Source organism: Sinohyriopsis cumingii, chromosome 1 (assembly GCF_028554795.1).
Source record: "Sinohyriopsis cumingii isolate HCF-2022 chromosome 1, ASM2855479v2, whole genome shotgun sequence".
NCBI classification, from domain to species: Eukaryota; Metazoa; Mollusca; class Bivalvia; order Unionida; family Unionidae; genus Sinohyriopsis; species Sinohyriopsis cumingii.
This window is the reverse complement of record NC_142961.1, coordinates 26,575,108-26,600,072: the sequence shown is the minus strand read 5'-3', so window position 1 is coordinate 26,600,072 and position 24,965 is coordinate 26,575,108. Positions and strand designations below refer to the sequence as shown.

Here is a 24,965-nt window from a genome sequence, read left to right as displayed (position 1 = left end):
GTTTTTTAATTATTGAAAATAACCGATACACAAATTTTATAGGAAAGATTATTGCTGAAGTCTGAACTTTATTATAATCAAGTCACATTTAACTTTATCATATTTGCATTTACAGCTGCAAATACAAGAAAAATTACAAATGACCTTTGCATTTCATTTGTATTTTTGTATCTTTCCTGACGAAAAAGTTCAAAAATGTCATAAAAAATACTCTGTTCATTAGCAGCACAACCATGTACATGCATGTCTGTTACAACTTTATAGCCATTTTGTGAAAATCACAGGTGTACAACAGACAGTAGTTAATAAATGCCCAGTCCAGGAATTCCACAGGTACATGTACATGCCATAAAATATGTAATAAATGTTCACAAAACTTTGCAGTTTTTCTTCATACTTATTCTAGTAGTCTGTGATATCTTCTTCAATTAGGAGCTTAAACAATCACCTGTTAAATACATTACCTGTTTGGAGTTACTTACACAGAATATTAAAATATATCCTTACTGATTCTTTTGAACCAAAGTATGGAGTTGATATCACATATTCAGGAGCCCAGTAAAAATCTATACCAGATGTATGAACCAAGCCCTTGACAATAACCAAAGCAAAAATGAGTTTCAATTCGTCAGTTGTGACAGACTTCCATTTTCTCTTCCAGCTGTTCTCAATCAAGCCTGATCCATTTACTATCTGATCTGCATAAAGATTCATTTGATCTATAATCCAACGCAATAAATTCTCATCTGGGAATAGTCTTAAATGGTCTATAGGCTTGGTATTGTCCAGTTCTACATTCAATTTTGGATATACCACTGAATAGGGAGTTTACTGGCAAGCTGTATATGGGACTTGTATTCAACATCATTATCAGGCAAGCTGTATATGGGACTTGTATTCAACATCATTATCAGGCAAGCTGTATATGGGGCTTGTATTCAACATCATTATCAGGCAAGCTGTATATGGGACTTGTATTCAACACCATTATCAGGCAAGATGTATATGGGACTATTCAACATCATTATCAGGGAAGTGTAGGAAATCTGCAAATGCACTAATAGAGGGACAACTGGGATTAACATTAATCACAAAAGATTCTCCACCTGACACCATGGACAATAAATGTAGAACATCTCCTTGCCTCAATGATGCAATGGGCAACCTTGCTCAAAATCTTGTCCTGATGGAAAGATCATTTGAGATAAGCCAAGCATGAAAGATCTTGTCCTGATGGATAGATCATTTGAGATAAGCCAAGCATGAATAATCTTGTCCTGATGGATAGATCATTTGAGATAAGCCAAGCATGAATAATCTTGTCCTGATGGACAGATCATTTGAGATAAGCCAAGCATGAATAATCTTGTCCTGATGGATAGATCATTTGAGATAAGCCAAGCATGAAGGATCTTGTCCTGATGGATAGATCATTTGAGATAAGGCAAGCATGAAGAATCTTGTCCTGATGGGTAGATCATTTGAGATAAGGCAAGCATGAAGGATCTTGTCCTGATGGATAGATCATTTGAAATAAGCCAAGCATGAAGGTGAATAATCTGTAGGCTGTTGTGTGGGAGAATCCCTTTGCTGTGACAGAAGGTCCCTCATCTGGAGCAATGTTGACTGAGAAGATCATTGAACCATACTCATTGGGGCCACAGTGGGGTTATCAAAATGAGCTGAGCAGTGGAGGTCCTTGCATTTTTAAGGGTAGGACAAAAGCAAACAGATGATCCCATTTCAGGTCAAAAGCGTTAGCTACCCAGTCTCTCTGGTCTCGAATGGAAGGAAGCATAAAAGGGAAGCTTGCTGTTTAAGCTTGCTGCAAACAAGTCCACCAAGACTCTCCTCTAAAGTCTGAAGAGGTAAGAGGAAGTTCCTAAAACTGAAACTGGTATTTTCTATGACTGATTGAGAGGAGCCACCCATTGCCCATAATGCTTCCACAAGCTTTTAAATGAGGGATAGTCTGGAACCAATGGAAACTAAAGGTAGATGGACACACTAGAAGGAAAGGAGAAAGTCCCTTGGGCTGCTCCCCCCTTATAAAAAGGAGAAGGACTTTCTCCCTGCTGAGATAGGGAAGTTCCAATGATAATGACATGCACATGGCTTGGTTTGGTTTTGTGGGGTTTAAGGCCATTTTCAGCACATGATGGGTTATACATGGAAGCCAGTATATTTTGGTGGAAGAAAGACCTAGGAAGAACAACCAAACTACAGGATGATACTGGCAAGCTTTCTCACCTACCTACACTGGTTAAGCTGAGACCTGAACTCGTGTATACAAATGTGAGATGTGTGCATGATGATGCAAAGCCAAGCACCTTGGACCACTCAGCCACCTGGGATCCCACATGAACATGGATGAGGAATGTTGCAATGTCTTAGCTACTGCCTCCAGAAAGTGCTGATTTGCAGCTGGTGACAGAGATTTCTTCTGAAGGAGGTGGCCATGTGATGCTAAGGTAACCGGAGACCTAGCCTTTAACTCTAAGGCCTCCTGGACTTTGACTGGAAAGCAGAAACAGGTCCCTGAGAAAATACCCACTTGTGATGCTCCCTCATTTCAAGTGTGAGGTAAAAAGGGGCCAGGCAGGAGCATGAACCCTATAGCTAGATGCAGAGACCAGAGATCTCAGTGTATTGCAGTGGGACAGACCTCCCCCCTCCACTGCTTATCGAGCTCCTGGCATTTGCAAAACTTTTGAGAAAGCTCCATGACCATGGCTGATTGAAGGAGCAAGAGGAGATCTATGTGGAAGGCAACCCAAATTAGTCTCTCCAAAATGGAAAGAATTTTGTATCCTTTGAACCTGAGCAATTGAGACACAAATCTGTTGGTAGAAGATCATAAACGTCATTGATTGCTCTGTTAAAAGACTAGATCTTTTTGTCCTCCATCAGAGGGAATGAACACACATGTGGGGAGGCACAGTCCTTATGTGTCTCCAGAAAGACTGATCCAATCTTCATCTGAGATCATTGGGACTCAATGATAAAAAATCCTTGAAAATTCTAACAAAGAAAAGAAGGGCCCCTTCTTCCTCCCTCTGTATGTCAGTCTGTCTGTTTTGGGTAAAGTCCAGACCTCATTTGAACAGAGAAAAAAAAAGGACCATCATCTTTTCTGTTACAACTGGTACATGCCAGGCAGGTGGGGTGGTATCACTAGGGCCTTACTGTACCCACATTTTGTCTCTTAGACAGTGCTGTAAAAGAAAACAATGAATATAATATATGAGAATCTACATGGAACTAGTACTGAGTGCTAGGTAAAACAGTGTGGAATTAGTACTGAGTGCAAAGTAAAATGGCATGGAACTAGTACTGAGTGCAAAGTGAAACAGAATGGAACTAGTACTGAGTGCAAAGTAAAACAGCATGGAACTAGTACTGAGTGCAAAGTGAAACAGCATGGAATTAGTACTGAGTGCAAAGTGAAACAGCATGGAATTAGTACTGAGTGCAAAGTAAAACAGCAATATTTACCTGCACAGCAAGTCTCTATTCGGTATGAATTAAAAGGACAACAACACTAATGTTTCAATCTCAATTATGTCAGCAATACATAACTCTTGAGTACTGAAAATGAAGAATAGCAAAAAATCCAGCAAGATAATATGACAGACCAGAAAGGAATCCATCCTATAAAGATTAAATTAAATGCAAACAACTCGACACATGTATGAATGAGGGCTGGTATGGGACCTCCTTGTGTCAATTGTTGTTGTTGTTGTTTTGTGGTTAACACCATTCTGCAGCACACAACAGGCTATACAAGGTGGCCAGTATACCTGGTGGAGGAAAATCATGGTAAGATTCAATGACCCATGGGAAGCAGCTGGCAGCCTTCTCACATACCCACATTAGCTGAGCTTGAGACTTGAACCCACAAGAACAGAGATGAAATGGCAGTGATCTGTAAAGGCGAGCGTTTTATACCACTTGGTCACCTGGGGCCTCCTCCCCTTTTGTGAATTAAAAACTCAGCATAAATTATATAGAACAGAATGCAAATTTCAGAAATTTGTATCTTAACAAAATTAATGGAAAAGGAGTCACAAAACTAATCTAACAAGAATGTAGATGAACTAAATTAGTTGGAAAAAAATGAACTTAAACTGATTAAGTCACACAAAAAAACTGTTACCCTAATGCCATGTGGAAAGGTAGGAGGGTAATCTAAAAGGCAAGGTTAAGAATAAACATGTCAAACAACTCCTCAAAAGAGCTGATTCTAAGGAAAACACTTGGAATGAGGGAAAATACTCTAAATAAACATGATGAACATATTAAAAATACCCATTTCACACCACAGTACACAAAACAAAAGCAATTTTTCCATATAGTGTCATTTGCATGCACTATTCATAGCGAAGTCTTTAAAAAGGATGAGTACTATTTGGTATGCATTGGTTGTAGGGTTGACTTTGATAATCTTATGGGAGAATGAATTCATATATGGATAAGGGTAACTTCCCTCAAAATAAGGGTAAGCTAAACAATAGCATATTACTGAAATTAAAACGGCATACTCTGCGACAAGCACTATGGTACTTCTACTGCCAGCTTGGGTAATGCCATGACAAGCCCTATGGGACCACCACTAACAGCATGGGTTATTGAGTTATGCCATGACAAACCCTATGGGACCACCACTAACAGCATGGGTTATTGGGTTATGCCATGACAAGCCCTATGGGACCACCACTAACAGCATGGTGGGTAATGCCATGACAAGCCCTATGGGACCACCACTGACAGCATGGTAATGACATGACATGCCCTATGGGACCACCACTGACAGAATGGGTAATGCCATGACAAGCCCTTTGGCACCACAACTGATGGCATGGGTGATGACATGACAAGCCCTATAAGACCACTGCTGACAGCATTGATAATGCAATGACAATCAATATGGGACCTCTACTAATGGAATGGGTTATTCCATGACAAACACCATAGGGCCTCTCCTGACGGCATAGGCTATGCCATGACAAGCATAACAGGATCTTAACTGATGGCATGGGTTATGACATGATGAGCATTACAAGACCTCTACTGATGCCATAGGTTATCCCATGACAAGCACTTTACAGGTTAGATTAACATGTTTGTCAAAGTAGGACAATTTCTAACAAAAAAAAACTGCATTATGCAGTAACAAAATACATGCAAATAAGTAAAAGATCTGAGGTTGCAACTGACATTCCTTGATTTGTATTTTTCCCCATTCATCTAGTGAAATGTTCTGCACCCTCAGCCATCAAATTTATTCTTGACATTTTGTGACAGCTTTAAACAATGAGAAGACTAAAACAAAATCTCTTGTATGGCAATATTAAACATCCTCAATATTAAACAGCCACAACATTAAACAGCCTCAATATTAAACAGCCACAACATTGAACAGCCTGAACATTAAACAGCCTGAACATTAAACAGCCTAAATATTAAGCAGCCTCAACATTAAACAGCCTCAATATTAAACAGCCTCAACATCAGCACAAGGTTGTCCATGGAACACTAAAAACTGTACATGCTGGTCACCTGGGAAATGGCTACAATGGCCTTTTTCTGGACAGACTAAAGGTGGGTTTTATATTAGGGATCATCCAGCTGGAAAAACTGAGAGTAAGAATGGAAAGAGAGCATGGATTAGCAAGAACTAGAAATGTATAAATCGAACACTGATACCTTTACCACTATGATACAACTGAAGGGCAAAGGTTTAAGTAAGCAAGTAAATAGGAGGGACAGACACTAATGGACTAAAAGAATTTCCAAGAATCCAAGATTAGACCATATCTCCTTTCTAACTTCTGAGTACTGAGATCACCTGATATTCTTGAAAGATCATATTTTCAATATGACTGCCATAACAGACTGACTGGACAACATAAGCTTTTTGGAGAAAAAACAATGTTCATATGACCAGCTATTCAGAAAACCGAACTTTTTATTGTTCTAAATGCAAAGCCTCATAACAAAATTTGGTTTGAACTCATGAAGTCCTTCAATAGTTACTGAGCAACAATGGGATTACCATGCAATGGAACAGCAATGTTCTGAGTCGAATCGACCAAAACTCTTAAATTTGTTCAAAAATGGCAAAAATCCAACATGACCTAGATTAATATCAAGTTTTATAATGAATTTAGTTTTAATCCATTAGGTTTTACAAACCTTACAGACCGGAAATGAAATTCGTGATGCAACATTAAGTGATGGGATGGATTTGGACGAGATGGGACAAACACACATGATTAACACTATATGCCAACATAGATATGGCAGGGACAAAAAAAAACAAAAAACAAGGCTTTAACCAGTATCTTAGAACTGTCAAAACCAAAGGTGGCTGCATGTTGATTGCTGACCTAAACTAATTACATAAATTGAAGGCAGTTATGATGCACACATTATGTAAATCTGACTATATGTATATGGACATCAGAGTGACCACTGATGACAGTCAGCTGGCAACAGCTATGATGGACATTTAAGACAGCAAACACTGATTGAACCAAGTATTTGACCATTATCAGTGACTGGCCTTTATATGGAGGTAATCGCTAACACAGGTTTGACTGTACACCTCTCCCTCGATAACTCGCGCACATTGGGTTCCACAAACATAGACCGCGCTATAAGCGAGGCGCGAGTTACCAAAGGACCTCCAAAAATTGAAAAAAAATCGCATTGACATTGAGAAAACTGGGGGGGGGGGGGAGCGGCATTAGGGAACTGGGCTGTTTAACGACTGAATTCTCATTTTACAATCATATCGATAATACTTTTTAATAATGCGCTTTGTCTAATGAAGTTGTTCGTTATTCTGTTTAAATAACATTTTCTTTCCAAAATATCCAACATAGGAATGATCATTCCAACTAGTTTGAACAACCATCAGGTGTACGCGAAAAATCTGAGTATTGCGTCACTGCTTTTTGTTTTCTTGATGAGTCTGGTTCCCATAGTGGTGTTTAATAGTATCTTGCCAAATCAGTAGTCCACAATTTGGGAACTAGACTAACTGTTGATACACCACCAAACAAGATTCCTTTTTCTCAAAAACACGCGACATTTATTTCGTGACACGTCTACGTCGAAACTCAATTTTTTATTGTTCAGTTAGTACAATGTTAATGTCGTGATTTCAATGTAAGTAATAATGAAATTTCTTATCATCCCTGAGGATATCTCTAAATGCCAGTTCAGGAATTCTCTGAACCTCGCTTGCCCGCAATGATCCGTATCTGTGAAATCAAGCTCGATATTTTACGAAGTATTCATTTCGCTTGGCTGCATTGTTATCTTTGATCACAGTTATGAAAGAGTTGGTTAATTTAAGGTAGTTTCTGTTACATAAACAATAACTTTTATTACAGTGTTCGATTGATCAAATGAAGTGAGTTCACCCGACATACGACTGAGGCCGCTACATTTTAAGTTAGTCCGATTTTTGTGCCTTATAACTTTTCTATTATTCTACCTCCTTTTTTAAATTCAAAAGACATAATTAATGTGATAATACAAAGGAGGCCAGCTTTTAATTCAGTGCAACAATACAACAAATACTTCCACAATTCAGTTATCAAAACACGGTCGGCACTTAATTAGATTCTCAGAGAAATGCTTGCGGACATAGCTGTTATGGTAGATTGACGCATTTTATGTTTAATTACAAGAGGACACATTGCATTCATGATTACAATTAAAATGAACTAAAAGATCAAACTAGAACACAAATTTCAATTGATAAAAAAATTATTTAATTTGTATTTATTTATTAAAGTACTGCCTTCACTCAGCGTAAGTGACATTTTCATTGACTGAAATTTCCTTAGATATCGTTAATTGCAGTGTACTAGGAATATCATTTGGAAAGAAAATGTAAAAAATTGTATGAGCTATTTTTAAATTTTGTATTTCATAGTGTTGACTAAAACTTCCAGGTCCTATCTACCGTTTTCAACGATAAAACGAGCGATACATCAAAGTTTCTGTTACCAATTTTGATCGCGATTTTCTTCAAGTTCAACAAATAGGGATAAATTTTTGTAATATTTTCGGGTTTAAAAAATGGGATCCATGTCTGACACCACGTTATAAGCGGGTTCGCGAGCTATCAGGGCGCGAGTTATCGAGGGAGTGGTGTATTAACATATTATTTGATAGTGTCTGGGATTTACAATATTGTTGTTGTCATACCATTGTTTTAATTTATTAGAAGTAATTATAGTGCAACAATGATGAAAATGTAAGCTTTACTTAAATTTATATCATGCATATTGACAATTATAATTATTTGACCAAGAATGTAAAGGTAAATGCAAATGTGAGTAATAAAATGAATGTGAATATACTGCACATCCTCACCTGATGTTAAGACCAATAAAGTTCACCCAGCTAAAGATATAATCTCCACCCAGGAACATTCCTATGTATGTTACTACCAGATTCTGGAAAATAATGAAAACAAAACATGTTATGGATGTTAAAATGATATTATAACTTCCACCAATAAAATCATAGTTATATTGTCTTCCATCAATGAAATCATAGTTAAATTGTAGCATTTTATGTAAGGCTGAAGTCTTTACTGAAGATGATTTTTCAAAACCAAAGTAAATCATTCAAATAATTTGATTGGATTGGTTTGGTGTTTTTTATAGCACACAACTTAGGTAGGTTATTTAGTGTTGAGGCAACTGGAATAAAAAATGCCTTGCTGAAGAAAACACCATCATAACCAACCCAGGATGACGAAATGGTAGAATCTGAACCAACACCCATTTGGTTGTTGTGCCACCTCAACACCTGCCTCCATTAGCAGCCTCTAACAATTTACAAGTGGGCACATCAGACCCAATCTACATCCCATATCCTTAATGAGGAGAAACGAATTGATCTCCACCAAGAAAAATCCAATATTTGCTACTATGAGTTTCTAAAAACAACAGCAAAACATGTCTGATGAGTGACACATTATACACCCACCCTTTGTTTCATAGTCCTCAACAGACACTAGCAGGGCATTGTTGACTCTGGAGTGACACATTATACACCCACCCTTTGTTTCATAGTCCTCAACAGACACTAGTAGGGCATTGTTGATTCTGGAGTGACACATTATACACCCACCCTTTGTTTCATAGTCCTCAACAGACACTAGTAGGGCATTGTTGACTCTGGACTGACACATTATACACCCACCCTTTGTTTCATAGTCCTCAACAGACACTAGTAGGGCATTGTTGACTCTGGAGATACATACCATCCAGTATAAATGACCTCAAAATTTGGTAAAGATACTTAAGTACAGAGACTATTGTTACCACAGTATCAGAAATGTCTTCTATAGATTTCTTTGTCCTTATAAGTACAAGCCATCAAGACATGTGATCCAGAAATAAAGTTATTATGCAAAAACAATTTTTCTTATATCAGTTAGTGACCTTGACTACAAAATGTTTTGATATAAAAACAACAGTACTCTTTCTTTCCCAATATGTGAGCAATATACTGATCTAAATATACCCTGACCTTACCTGCATCTCACTCCTACCTCATTATTGATTTAACTATACCCTGACAATTCCTGCATCTCACTCCTACCCCATTACTGATGTAAATATACCCTGACCTTTCCTGCATCTCATTCCTACCCTGTTACTGATGTAAATAAACCCAGACCTTTCTGGCATCTCACTCCTACCCCATTATTGATGTAAATATACCCTGACCTTTCCTGCATCTCACTCCTACCCCATTATTGATGTAAATATACCATTACTTTTCTGGCATCTTACTCCTACCCCATTATTAATGTAAATATACCCGGAACTGTCCTGCATCTCACTCCTACCCCATTATTGATGTAAATATACCCTGACTTCTCTGGCATCTTACTCCTACCCAATTATTAATGTAAATATACCGGGACCTTTCTGGCATCACACTCCTACCCCATTATGGATGTAAATATACCCTGACCATTCCTGAATCTCACTAATACCCATTATTAATGTGTATATATATATATATATATATATACTGAAACCCTGAAATGCCAGCATCTCACTCCAACCTCCAATGCCATTCCAGACTAAAATGTGCTTAATTTCTAACATTAGTACAAGTAATGTGATAGATCAATATGCACATCAGATGGAAATGACCATCATGACTACCAAGTATCAAAGTAAGCCACTGAAAACTATGACTGTACTGGCATTTACAAACTTTTGTTTTTTATGGTGCACCCAGCCTGAAGTCAAGAAGATCAAAAACTCTTATAAAATTCACAATGATTTCCTAAAATGCACATCTTTAGGTGATGACTATATACCAAGTTTCAAAGAGATCAATCAAAACAAACTGCATGACAAGTTGCCTACACAAAAAATTACATTACATTCACGTGCAGAATGAAAAGGGTTATAACTAAACAAAAAAAGTTGCTAAAGCATGTAATCTGCCAATATGCAAACCATCAGATACCAATAACATGTTCACAGTTTCAAGGCAATCAACTGAAAACTTCAAGGTAAGTTGCATTCACAAGACTGTCATACATCAAGTTCCAAGTCAAACTGAGCAAAAACTCTCAACAAAAGGGGCAGTAACTCTTCTGAAGATAAAGACATAATAAATATGCACAGTCTCTTACTCCTAACCCATCATCCAAGATCATGACAGACATAACCAAACAGATAAAAAATGTGTTCAAATGTTGAGGGTAACTATCATTATATACAATTTATAACCTATCATTATATACAATGTATACCCTATCGTTACAGACAATGTATAACCTACCATTATATACAATGTATATTGTATATCATTATTTATGATGTATAACCTACCATTATATACAACGTATATCCCCTTTTATTCCTATCATTATATACAGAATCTAACCTATGAATATATACAATGTAAAACCTATCGTTATATACAATGTATAACCTATCATTATATACAATGTATAACCTATCATTATATACAATGTATACCCCCTATCATTCCTATCATTATATACAATGTATAACCTATCATTCCTATCATTATATCCGATGTATACCCTATCATTCCTATCATTATAAACAATGTATACCCTATCATTCCTATCATTATAAACAATGTATACCCTATCATTCCTAACATTATATCCAATGTATACCCTATCATTCCTATCATTATATCCAATTTATACCCTTTCATTCCTATCATTATTTACAATACATACCCTATCATTCCTATCATTATAAACAATGTATAACCTATCATTCCTAACATTATAAACAATGTATACTTTATCATTCATATCACTATATACAATGTATACACTATCATTCCTATCATTATAAATAATGTATAACCTATCATTCCTATCATTATATCCAATTTATACCCTATCATTCCTATCATTATATACAATGTATACCCTATCATTCCTATCATTATAAACAATGTATAACCTATCATTCCTATCATTATATACAATGTATACCCAATCATTATATACAATGCAGTCTTTAATATGGAAAGTTTACCACTGAAAAACATATTTATCCCAACCAGCATCTGCACTGGTTAGAAAGGGCCATCTGTGTAGGATAGGGGGGTATATCATGAGCCAAATACAAATACTTGATTTATTTTAATAAAACATGAAAATTAGTTCACTGTCACTTTCTTTGGCTGTAACGGTATATTACCAACAGATGCATCCAATTATCAAGTTTCAAACATACGCAACATAGAACATAAAAACACAATTTCAAGAAAATCACAGACACATGAAATATCAGCCATGGAGAACTCATTTTGCAATAAAGTTGTACTATTTATCAAGATGCATACCATCAAAAAGGTTCATGATCCAAGGTAAAATATTACACATATAGTATGCCAAAAACTCATGAAAAGGGTCATGAACCAAATGGAAAAATGTAACCAAAGCCAGTAAAATATTAAATAAAGGATGTATGAGGTTCTGTTGTTGCAAGGGTGTGGCACTCATAGAGATGCATCTCACCATCAGTTTCAATACAGCTGCATGAACAGTGCCTGAAAATATCCATGTCTATATACTAATTTTGAGGCAAAGGTTGAAAGACACCAGATGTAGGACCATACCATGAAATTTGGTCAGGGAAGCAGAAAACTCAAAAGTCTAAATTTTAAAAATCTTATTCCCAATTTATCACAAAACACTGAAGTTATTTAAGCCAATATATCCACATTACAATTTTTCTATTTGTAATACACATGGCAAGACTTCATAACATCATGGACAATGTTACGATGTCATGCAGGACAAAGGCATAACAACCAAGACACCCAAAAATATTTCAAGGTATTTTACCATTCTGTCAAAGAAATTCAATATTCCTTATCATGTGATAACCATAATTTCATACTGGTGCTCTTTTCAAATGAAATTTGGGGTGCCACAAGGTGGCTGAGTGATCAAGGCACTGGCCTTTATAGACACTCGCACGTCTTGCCTGTCTGCTTGAGCTCCAGTCTCAGATTGACCAATGTGAGAAGGGCTGCTAGTAGCTTTCCATGTGTTAGTGACCTTCCCAAATGAAATTTAAGAAACTCTTTGAATCCTTTAAATATCTGATGAGTTTCATAAATTTTATCTGAAACAAGCACTTAATGTTAAGATCCTTTGTATTCTAAACAATAGGAAATCTAATTATGACTGCCACCATACCATTTCCAATCAATCCAGACAAATTTCCTTTAATGTACCTACAAGAATAATTAGTTTTTGATTGGGGGTGGGGGTTAAACTAATTTTAAGTATGCAATACTTATCTGTTGCTATTGTGTAGCTAATTTATTTTTGTGCCCAAAACTTACCATCCTTTCAATGTAAATACACCCTCCCACAGATTGGAGAAAAGCCAGGCTGAAGATCTCATCAAACTGATCAACAACAGAGAAACTTAAATGTACTAACCATAGAGGGAGAGGTCCATCTATGGAAGGTTGATGTCTCTCTGAGCCATATGTTGTACAATAACAATGGGCTCCAGATAAAAACTGCCTGCACTCTGTTGTGGCAAAGGTAAAGGGAGGAAAAGGTAGTATGGGAATGCAAAAAAGCTGACTTCATGACATCCTTCAAGGAGGAAAGATTAATATAGACCCATGAGGTAGCAATGGCTCAATCCTCATGAACCTTTAGTAATAAAAAGGAGAGGTTTCGATCAGTGAGGGACTGATGTGCTCTTTTGATTGTGGTGCCAAGCCAGTGCCAGTCAAAATGTCTACAGAGCCCTTAAGAGGGAGGAACAGCCGTTTCCTACCATTTCTTTTTGCTTTGGTGGCATTAAGATAGAAGCTGAGAGCAATAAATGGGGCAAAATAGTCTATCTTGATTATCCCCAGCACAGATTTGACTGAGACTGGGAATGTCTATAGGTAAGGAGAGCTACCAAAGGCAACTTAATTTGTAGCAACAAATGCCAGTTGGCAAAGAAACAAAACAGAACTATAGTTCCCATTAAACCAAAGACAGCCAGTGTCAATAGACAAGGCATGAATCTCACTTCTTTGTCTTGCAGAAATGAGAGCAAGTAGGAACACCATTTTGAGTGTGAGGTCTTGAAAGAAAGCTTCACTCAGTGGTTCGAGCAGGCTTTGGTTAATGACCATAAAACACTAGAAAGCATCCATCTGGGCATAAAAGAGCAGGAGACAGGTCACTGGAGCTCAAATACTTAATAAGATCAACAAGTTGCAAATCTGAAATGATTTCTGTGCCCTAAGAGAATTTAAGTGCCTTGAAGATGGCAGCTCAATAGCCTTCGATTGTGTATACTGAATATCTTTGGGTCTCAAAAAGGAGCAAAAGGAAATCAGCATTGAAAGTTATGGAAGAGCCGACAGGATCAATGTGTTTCCTACTGCACCAATCACAGAAAATTAACTACCTAGCATCATAGACCTTGGGTGTCAAAGCCCAAATGATGCAACTGGTAACTTGGCCCAAAAACTTGTTTTGGTGCAGAGATTGCTTGAAATGAGCCAGATGTGCAGGTAGAGAATGTGTGGGCTGTTGTTGTGGAGGGATAACCAGTGTTGCGGCAGGAGATCCCACAAATGATGTAGAGACCTGGGTCAATCGATCAATAAGTCTAGAACATTGAACCATGATCGCTGGGGCCACAGTGGGGCAATAGGAATGATCTGAGCAGTGGAAGTTCTGACTTTTTGCAGGAACTTGTGGTAGCCGTCAGAACAGTGGGAAGGCATAATTGAATAGGAGATCCTACTGGAAGCTGAATGTATCTACTGCCCATGCTCTCTGATCCAGGACAGAGACACGAAAAAGGAAAGTTTGTTGCTGGCTGTGAAGAGACCATTCTGTGAGGACAACACAGCCTGTTCTGGACAGCCTTTCCGCTAATACATTCATGTTGCCCAGAATGTGGCAAACTCAGATTGCGACATCCTCTGAGAATGCCCAGATGAAGCAGTCCCAGACCTCCACACAAAGACATGGGGCATGTACGCCTCCCTGACATTATAGATTTGCTATGGCGGACATGTTGTCTGAGATCATGACACAACAACACCTTATTCTAATGATCCAGCAAGTCATGAGAGTCTTGGCATCTAGCAGAGCAGCTCTTAGAAAGTCTGTTCTGTGGTTAAGCAAGATCTTTGATGACTAAAATGCAGCATCATTGTGGAAATTCCAATGACAATGCTATGGCAACAGAAAGTGCATGCTGGGGCATCTTGGCCACAGATTCCAGAATTCGTTGTTAGGCAGCTGGATTGAATGAGGCCTCTCTCAGTATACTAATGGAAGTAACTGAGAACAGGTCGGCATGCAAACAATTGGTTACAAGTAACCAGGTGTTCTGCTCCATGGCATAAATCATTTTGATGGGAAAGTATGCCTAGGCTCACACATAAAAACCCACTTTGGCTCCATCAGCATCCAGCTGGAGAGGCTTGGTAGGTCATTTCATGGGAATATGCCCAGTAGCTGGCAGAAGAGAAAAGGGTCTCATCACTGAATGAGAAACAAACCACCCTCTACAACAGGGGTCTCTAACCACCCTGAGGGCTGTGTGAGGGCATTTTCAATGTGAAGGCCACCTGGTGGTGAGGTGATGGTGGGACAGGAGGGAGCAACACATCTGTCATGGTGCTCAACTCTAATTGCAGTACTCCCATAATGGGATGTGCAACTTGCTGCTCTACTTCTCCAACCCACTACCTGAGGTGGACATCTTGTTTGGAATGTGATGATTGTTTGTCTTCTCCTCCCAACAGGGAAGTCCATCGACTCCTCAAATGTCTAGTCCCTCCTTCTGGAGCAGGTTCACAGATTGCCAAAGATCTTGGCCACAACAAACATGACCTGAAAGAATATCCAGAAAATTCCTAAATGAGTGGGAATGAGAGAGAAAGGGTTCCTCCATCCTCGACATATACATTTTAAATCAGCCAGATTCCAGGCCCCAGAAGGCCATACATTGCAAAAAGTGCAATGCTTTTTCCATGTGCACTTTGAACACGTTATGCAGTCTGTGTGAGTGAGTATCCCAAGGACCCTACTTGTGGCCACAGCACCACACAGACTTTCCTGACATTGTCCATTAAATCACTTGTTATTGCTGCAAAACTCACCTGCTTGTATGCAGTTTTGTACCGCATACCCACCCCAAAAAGATAGAACATGAGTTAGCCTTAGAAGCTCTTTAAAAATGAGGGAAAGAGGACCACAGAGTTTTTCTTAATGAAAAGGAATGAACAGGTGTAACACGAGACTAACTAAAACCAGACTGTTTTATTTACAGTAAGCTGATAGAGGCATAATTTTTCTGGTGATGGTTTTGGTAAATGTCTACACAGATGGCATCTGTGAAAAATATGACAGGTAATATCTACCTTCTACCCATGACCATCAAAGAGGTGTGCAAAAGGTCATACTGACTCTTCTTCACAAAAATAGATAGCTGTACAATAACATCATAAGTAATTGCCGCTATTAAAATAATTGGGATAAAATATACATGGGATGTCTTACTTTGAAAACACCAACAATTGTTGTTGTAAGTGCTGAGTTATAATCAGTACAAAGCATTGTTGAGTAGTTCAGGATAAATCCCATTACACAGGATAGACCAAACTGCAGCAAAAACCAAACATTGAACCAGTCTGAGAAGTCCTTCATCTGGAAAAAACAAAGAAAACATCATGTTTATTTTGACTTCACTAAATCTGTAGCATAATACTGACAATGCCTATCAGAAATGAGTGCTGCTTCACATTTGTGCACAGATTGAGATTAATAGAACCTATGTTGGGGTTTGCACTGAGACAAGGAAATTCCAGTCATGGGGTTACATTATTTTTCTCCCCACGAGACAAATAATGTAACTCTGGGACTGGGATTTCCTTGTCTTTGTACAAACACTAACACAGATTATCTTCCTCACCCAATTTTTTCCAATTATAAAAACCCTGCATTTTTTAAATATAGTTAGCAGATTCAACACGGAGTTTTAATCACCTACTATTATTGTCTATCACTTTCTTTAAAGGTCTTCAGGTCTTGTACTCTTCTATGAAAATCTGAATAATTATCTAAGCACAATTTAGATGTACCGCATATATTCGCGTATAAGCCCGTTCGCATATAAGCCAAGCCCCCAAACTGAAGTAGTAAAACTGTTATAAAGTGCATGACCCGCGTATAAGCCGACCCATAATTTCTAGACTACCGGTACATTACAAGATGCACAAAGTGAGTTCTGAATACATTTATTTCAGCAAATCACATTATTAAATAAAATGAAAGTAAGAAAGCTAATTTATATGTTGAAATAAAAACAATTCTAAAGTGTTAAGTCTTAATGGAAATTTAATTAATCCTCATTCTAAAATCATGAATTATCAAAGTTCTATCACTTTTAGAATCCTTCAAAATCTGGCTCTGTATCAGACTCGCCAAACAGTTCACGAAACTCGGCTTCTGTTACAGGCGTACTTTCATCATATACGTCGTCATTGTCATCATGGTCATCCAATAGTGTGATTCAATTGATCAAAATATGATTAGGTTTCAGCGTGGACATTATTCAAGCATTGTGACAGTTTATAACTGAGCAGAAACCATGTCCACAACCATATCTCATTAAACAATACATCTGATTAGTAAAGTCACTGGCATTGTACAACAAAACAAACCTATCAGAGACCTCGGAAACTCTTAATTACACGTATTTGGACGCCAATTTTTTGATCTGGGACGCAGACAATCCCTGAGGCGGGAGTCCTCCGTACGCATGTTATAGGTGTGCGGCAAATTTCAAAGACTTGCCAGTCCTGCTTCAGCCATCTGCTTTGTGGGAAAATGTGATGATTAATTAGCTATGCTGATATTTACAATGACAGAATTCAGTGACTGTACATACATGTTGCCATTATAAGAGTACATCAAAAAGAACATGATGCAATAGCTGTGCGGCAAGATCAAAGGCTTTGTTTGACTCGCGGCCGGATGCGAAAATGTACTGATATTTACAGTCATTGATTTCAGAGTCAGAAAGACCCAAAGATGTACATGTGGTCATTTATAAAAGTACATCAAATAAACAACTTGAGCTTTCGTTACTGTGTTCATTTCCGAATGTATCGGAATAAGTAGTGCACGAGAATCAAGACATGTTGAGACTTAGACAAAATGCCATTCGTAATTTGGATAAGTATTTTGGGGTTAAACGGCAAACTTACGAAGATTGTAACGAGATTCAGAAGAGTGCTAAAATTGCTAGCATTGATAGTTTGGATAGGACAGTAGCCAATTGTAAGAAAGTGTGTGATGCCTAGCTTAGTGTTTGGAATAAGTCATGACTTGGATTGGACGAACAAGAGCTATTTAAGAGGTACACTGATTGACCATACTTTTTTTTTAAATGCAGCTCGCCTTAGCCGGGTTAGTTCTAGTGTTGTTGCAAAATGTATTCATTAATACATCAGTAGCTAGGCCTAGTTTTGATATCAATTACGTTGACAAACAAATTCTTACCCATTCACAAGCATATGTTTTGATAGCTGATTGACCATTAACCCTTTTCCGAGTAAGGTAGCAACTATTTTCCTGCATGATACCCTTTAATGATAAAACATACAAACTTGTGTTTTAAGATCAGAATCGGTGATTATTAACTGCCTTGTGTACACTATTTCATCATAAAATTAGTTTGAATTTCTAAGTGAACCATTCAGCCTAACGGGAAATAATGGCGGACTTCGCTAAGTCTGGGATGTACCAGTTTATTAGATTGTCTGTTTTCTAAACCATCGGGCAACTATTTTCAGAAAAATATACAGATCATTGAAAGCAAAGCCAAGGTATTATTTTATTATAGATTTAACTTCAGATTGAAAATTACATAGGTCATAAAACGTATGGGACAATGCTTTGTTGTGGAATTCGCGAGATGCACTTTAAGGTCTAAACAGCAAATAAGATACTATTTAATAATTGCCTAAAACTACTACAAGGACGTAGACAAATAAATAAACCAAAAAGATTGCGATCATGTCAATGGACCATTTGTAATGAAGCTATATTATAGTGAGTGATTACATTACGAAAACTTCTCCTTCTAAAACTAGATGCACGTACATTTATGTTGATTCTGTAGGAAAGAAGGGACTGCAACTTTTGATGGTGGGATTCCTATTTTTACCAAAATGGGAGTCGTGGACTCCTAGTTTTAAAATCTTAGCGAGATCTCTGCATATTAACCCCGAGGCATTTACCACAGATTAAGCATATGGTAGCTATTGTACAACACTCAACTGCTAACAAACCACTTTGCTTTACTAATAACTAAACAACAGTAGTATATAAACTATGGCTGCCGATTACTTCTAAAACACCTGTCAAAGAAATTCCACAAATTATATTGTTTTACAATTATTCACGCTGACTTGTATATTGCCCCGTTATTTACCCTTCCTAAGCGTGCGCACAACAAACCCCTATGGAGCCTCTCGATATTGTTCCTTTAAGACTATCGTACATGTATTTCTACTCTCAATCAAAATGTTTGTCGTATATACCTTCAGTATCGTAATTCTTTTATTTTTTTTACGTAGATTCTTTTCATATTTACACTGAAATAAGCTAGCGTGCATTTGTACGATACCGCAGAGTTCAATGATTACTGATTAGCTGAGGGTTAAATACTTGACTGGAGATTACTAATATGGCGGTTCTTTTGGAAAATACACACACCACAGTGGCTCAAAGAACACGTATGGCTGCATTTTCTGGTGGATGGACATCTGTCAAATAGACGTCAATACGTTAAAACATGTTTTTCATTCATTATCCTACCACTTAAGTTAGAAATAAAATATTTGTTTCACTTCACGACAGCACAAATCTTATGAGCCATGTGGCATCATTAGGCATGTGATCTCATCTTCGGCAATCAACAGAAACAATAAATACTAAAAATTGAGGGAAAAACGCATTAAAAAATTTCAGACTTGGACCTTGGCCTGCAGATAAGCTGACCCCCCTTCTTCCAGGCCTTATTTTTTTTCCTAAATTTTTCAGCTTATACGCAAGTATATACAGTATATGCCACTCTTATAAAAGAAGAAAAAAAATCAAGAAAAAAACCCAACAACTTAGAATTGTTATGTGTTGTATATATTGTGCTTGGAGCATTTTGAGACAGGTGCTATTATTTGCAAACATGTATTAATACAAATATGACAATGAGGGCAGTGGGATGATAACTGTCAGGCACAGCAGACGCAAGTGCTTCTTAGTTTGAAAAGTAGTTCCTAGTGTGTGGACACCATGACTGAGACACGAAAGGTAAAGTCAGCAAAACAACTAGAGTTCTCTGTCGCATGGGTGAGAAATAATGCATATACTGACAGAATGCATCTCAAAAGCAAAGTGGAGGAAGATGCAAGACTAAGAACAATATTGTGTCATATAATGGAAATGTTGTGCAGATCATTATGTGCATGTTGTTTGACTGTGCAATGAAGAGTTTTGCCTTTGGACCATCAGAGCTCATTTTCTAAGTAGGGCCTTTGGACCATCAGAGCTCACTTTCTAAGTAGGACCTTTGGATCATCAGAGCTCACTTTCTAAGTAGGGCCTCTGGACCATCAGAGCTCACTTTCTAAGTAGGACCTTTGGATCATCAGAGCTCATTTTCTAAGTAGGGCCTTTGGACCATCAGAGCTCACTTTCTAAGTATAAACTCACAAGGGCTCTGTGGAATGCAATGTCTAATGACATACCATGCTGTATAAAGAACTCACAAGGACTCTGTGGAATGCAGTGTCTAATGAGATATCATGCTGTATAAAGAACTCACAAGGGCTCTGTGGAATGCAGTGTCTAAAGACATACCATGCTGTATATAGAACCCACATGGACTCTGTGGAATGCAGTGTCTAATGACATACCATAATATATAAACTCACAAGGGCTCTGTGGAATGCAGTCTAATGACATACCATGCTGTATAAAGAACCCACAAGGACTCTGTGGAATGTAGTGTCTAATGAGATACCATGCTGTATAAAGAACTCACAAGGGCTCTGTGGAATGCAGAGTCTAATGACATACCATGCGGTATACAGAATCCACAAGGACTCTGTGGAATGCAGTCTAATGACATACCATGCTGTATAAAGAACCCACAAGGACTCTGTGGAATGTAGTGTCTAATGAGATACCATGCTGTATAAAGAACTCACAAGGGCTCTGTGGAATGCAGTCTAAAGACATACCATGCTGTATATAGAACCCACATGGACTCTGTGGAATGTAGTGTCTAATGACATACCATAATATATAAACTCACAAGGACTCTGTGGAATGCAGTGTCTAAAGACATACCATGCTGTATAAAGAACCCACAAGGACTCTGTGGAATGTAGTGTCTAATGAGATACCATGCTGTATAAAGAACTCACAAGGGCTCTGTGGAATGCAGAGTCTAATGACATACCATGCGGTATACAGAATCCACAAGGGCTCTGTGGAATGCAATGTCTAATGCTTCATTCCATAATGTCCCTCTCTGTATCAGACTTCAAAACACTGATGCCACAACAACTATTTCTTACATTCCAACATATGTTTGATACTCTTACGACTCCATGGTCTTAAACTAAGTGATAGGAAAGAGAGAAGAAGAAAACATATTTTGTAAAATTCAACAAATAATTTATTTTCCTATAATACAAAATAATAATTTAATTTTTTTTTACAGTAACATGAATTAAATCCCAAATAATCCAAAATGTTCTATCCAGTCCTAATGAATAAACTTCTAATTAAATTACAGCATGGATGTAGGCCCAAAGTTCATTTCTAGAACATTCTAGGTTGCCAACAGATAAAATGTCTCACTAAAAGTATAACAAAGAATGTGGTAAACAGAAGATAACACAAATTATTCTGTGGGGAATACCAAAAACCTATACCCAGACCCAAATAAACATGTTTGCCTCTACTGATAATGAGCATAATATTCACTTGCACTCATTCAGAAAATATTATCAATGTATTATTTGTTTACAACATTAAAAATTTATTGGCCAGGTACACAAAGAACTTGACTTTGGACAAGGTCAAGTTTAAGTACAATTACACATACTATATAATCATGGGGAAAAGAAACCTACCAACAACACAAATTAAATATACCTAACATTACTGTCTGCCCATGTGACAAAGCCATGTGGAATATGCCTATCTCACATATGTTTACTCACTGACACTGCAGATGATGCCACAATGCTTATGAAATCATGGATGTAAAGCCTTGAGGGACAGAGAAATACCACCATTAGGATCAGAATTTGTCAACAGGAACATTGCAAAGCCTGATGATATAGAGAAATCCAACCCACAGGATCTGAATCTGTACACAGGAACTTTGCAAAGCCTTGTGAGATAGATAAATCCCACCCTTAGTACTAGAATTTGTGGACATGAACTTTGCAAAGCCTTCTGGGATAGAGAAATCCCACCCGTAAGATCAGAATTTGTTGATACAAGCTAGCCTTGTAAAACTGAGAAATTTCACTGATGTGATCAAAATTTGAACACAGAAGTTTCACAAAGCTTTATTCCTGCCTACCAATTCTAATCCTTGGGTGGGATTTCCCTCTCCCACACCAATGCATAGGTTATGCTTCACAGTTTTCAACAAATTTCACTTTAACACTTGTATTTCATCTGCTTGAGGTCCAATCTTTCCTTTGAAAAACTTTCCAAGATGAGAATATCAGCATAAGAATTTGTAAATTATAACAACACATGATCCATATATCAGATGACAGGTCAGAGATTCAGACATTCTCAAATTCAAAACTGTGCAGTAGAATCATATCATGAATTCTATTGGTCATCAACTGCTAACATAATCATTAGGCATGGCAGATCAGTGTCTACAATGTTCCACCCAGGCTATCAAGCATACAGCACAGAACTAAAACCTGATCTGCCAACACAATGACAGCTCTGGGTCTAAGATCTCAGTTGGTTATATAATTGTACATACAATAATAAAATCCTGCAAGTTATCTAGAAACATCATAAAGCACAGCGATAGTGATTTCTGTGTGATCCAGTATATCAGATGCTGAATAATGGATCAATGTTAATTGTGTTTACCTTATTAAACTCATCCTGGTATAGAGCTATTGCAGTAGCTGGGATTATCATGAAAAGACCATTGTAGAACAACAGACCACATATGCCCAAGTCCTGAAATGAATAAGATAAACTTTATTTAATTAATTATTTATGATTATGAGTATTATTTTTACAGAAAAACCTGTATTGAGTGCCCTCTACTATGAGAAATCTGTTGTTATTTACAATTGTTATGCAGAGACCAATTTTAATATGCAACTGAAAAGGTTGCTTCCTTGATCTGGATAATTCATGATCATTAGTAATTTCCCATACTCAGAGCATAAATATCTTAATAGTTCAAAATTTTGGCAATATCACACTCCCTTCATCAGTGAATAATGTTGATTATGTGACTTATAATTTTATTATGATAATTTTAATTATATGAATGCACACTGCAATTAGTAACCACCTCACCAGCAGCAATGATTTTTTTAGATACAATATGCATTTTGGCACTGCTATATATGGCTGCCTCACAAAAATATACATATAAATGTCACTAACTTTAGTTTAACCCTTCATAAACATGACCACTTAGGAAGGTCCGCAATGTACAGGTTGTTTATTCTTAATAATGCTTCTTAATAAAGCTGCTATGAACAACCATGTTATAAAAAAGACAAGTATCAATGATCTTTATTTAATCCTTTGTAAAACCAAGACATCGTAAGACTAAAGACTTATAAAAATATTTTTTAAAAATGCCGGCTACTAGTTGTCTAAATTTGACAGATCATGTAGGTTATAGACTATAACAAACTAAAGTACATTACAGTACTCAAGTCATGTGAATACTCATTCAATTTAACCTTTCTTTCTTCAAAGGAAACAGTCATAGACATACCCAGTGAATACTCTTCAAAGGAAACAGTCATAGACATACCTAGTGAATACTCTTCAAAGGAAAGAGCCATAGACATACCTAGTGAATACTCTTCAAAGGAAACAGTCATAGACATACCTAGTCATTGACAGCTTTGTATGAGACCTCATCTTTTGTGAATACCTGCACAATGCCATTAATGTCACAATTAGAAATCTTATGACAAGGCTGCAGTCAAGGGGTTGGGTACAATATTTGTCTTTGGAGTTAATCCGTAATGCCTAAGTTGTTCTTAATTCTAGTATGGGATAATTGTTTCCTGGACCTGACTGCCATTAGGTCAAGGGTTGTGTTGTTTGTTGTAGTATCATCTGCATATAGACTGGTGTTTGACTGTTGTACATACAGTGTGACCCAGCTATAGCAAAATCCGTTATAACGCAAATTCGGATATAACACGGTCTTGGCGTATCTCCCGAAATTTTATATACATGTATTTTTCTCGCACATGAAAAAAAATCTTTCTGAAAAGTACCAAAACAAACTTGTAAAAAGTTTATTATTATTTTGGGGAAGAGGTTGTGCATGGCTCCTGAAATTTTATATATATATTTTTTTTAAAGTATGAAAAATAAAGTGTAAAATGTTTATTCTAGGTTCACGTAGGGCTTCGCCAATGTCGCAAACTGCGATTATATTTTTCTTATTGGCAGCAAAATATACCATCTGGCGATTTTTTTTATTGGCGACATTGTTGGCTGTTTAAACTTGTATATACAAGCATTAATTTAGAGTGGAGAATGAAAGGAAGCTGCAAACCTGATATAAAATGCACTGAAATTTATCTAGTTACATAAGCAATTTCTTTGTCCATACTGACAAACCATCTTAACAGTGTATTATCATAATCCACTTATCTTGATATCTAGCGTGAGTACTGTATGTTGTGAGATATCCACTTTTTTCTTGTTGGTGACAGTTCTGGTAGCAGAGATCAACCGGACGAAGGCATTATCTCGTAATCTATCTTTCATCCGATTTTTGGCCGCTTGCTAGTAACTAACATATTTTCACAGATGACATTTGTGTGTGGATGGTATGTAAAATTCCTCTTCTTTCCACTCAGAATTAAATCCTTCAGAGCACCCACATGTTCTGTAATAATCCTTGTCATCAGACCAGAACACCTGCATCTCTATAGTCCGTTGACCCTTTGTTAAACTGAGTGAAAGGCAGCATCACTCCGCAACCACAAAAAAAAAAAAACTTACTTGTTGGTTTATTCAATAGGCAGGGAGGAGGTGTAACTATGATTGACCAAACAACAGCAAATTCCTTTTTTAAAAATGTACCCAGATAAAACAGTCTGCTGAAATTTCAAAGAAAACATTA

The 24,965-nt window shown here is 37.2% G+C and overlaps 1 protein-coding gene across 1 annotated transcript in view; it reads right to left on the bottom strand.

The window, feature by feature from the left end:
• Positions 1-24,965, bottom strand: part of LOC149806578 (nucleotide sugar transporter SLC35D2-like) — a 79,227-nt gene that overhangs the window by 10,231 nt on the left and 44,031 nt on the right. Inside the window, exons 8-10 of the mRNA XM_089954903.1 lie at positions 22,724-22,816; positions 16,082-16,228; positions 8,392-8,474 (exon numbers count right to left, since the gene is read on the bottom strand). Coding sequence (XP_089811029.1) covers positions 8,392-8,474; positions 16,082-16,228; positions 22,724-22,816 — 323 coding nt within the window. The remainder of the gene's footprint in view (positions 1-8,391; positions 8,475-16,081; positions 16,229-22,723; positions 22,817-24,965) is intronic.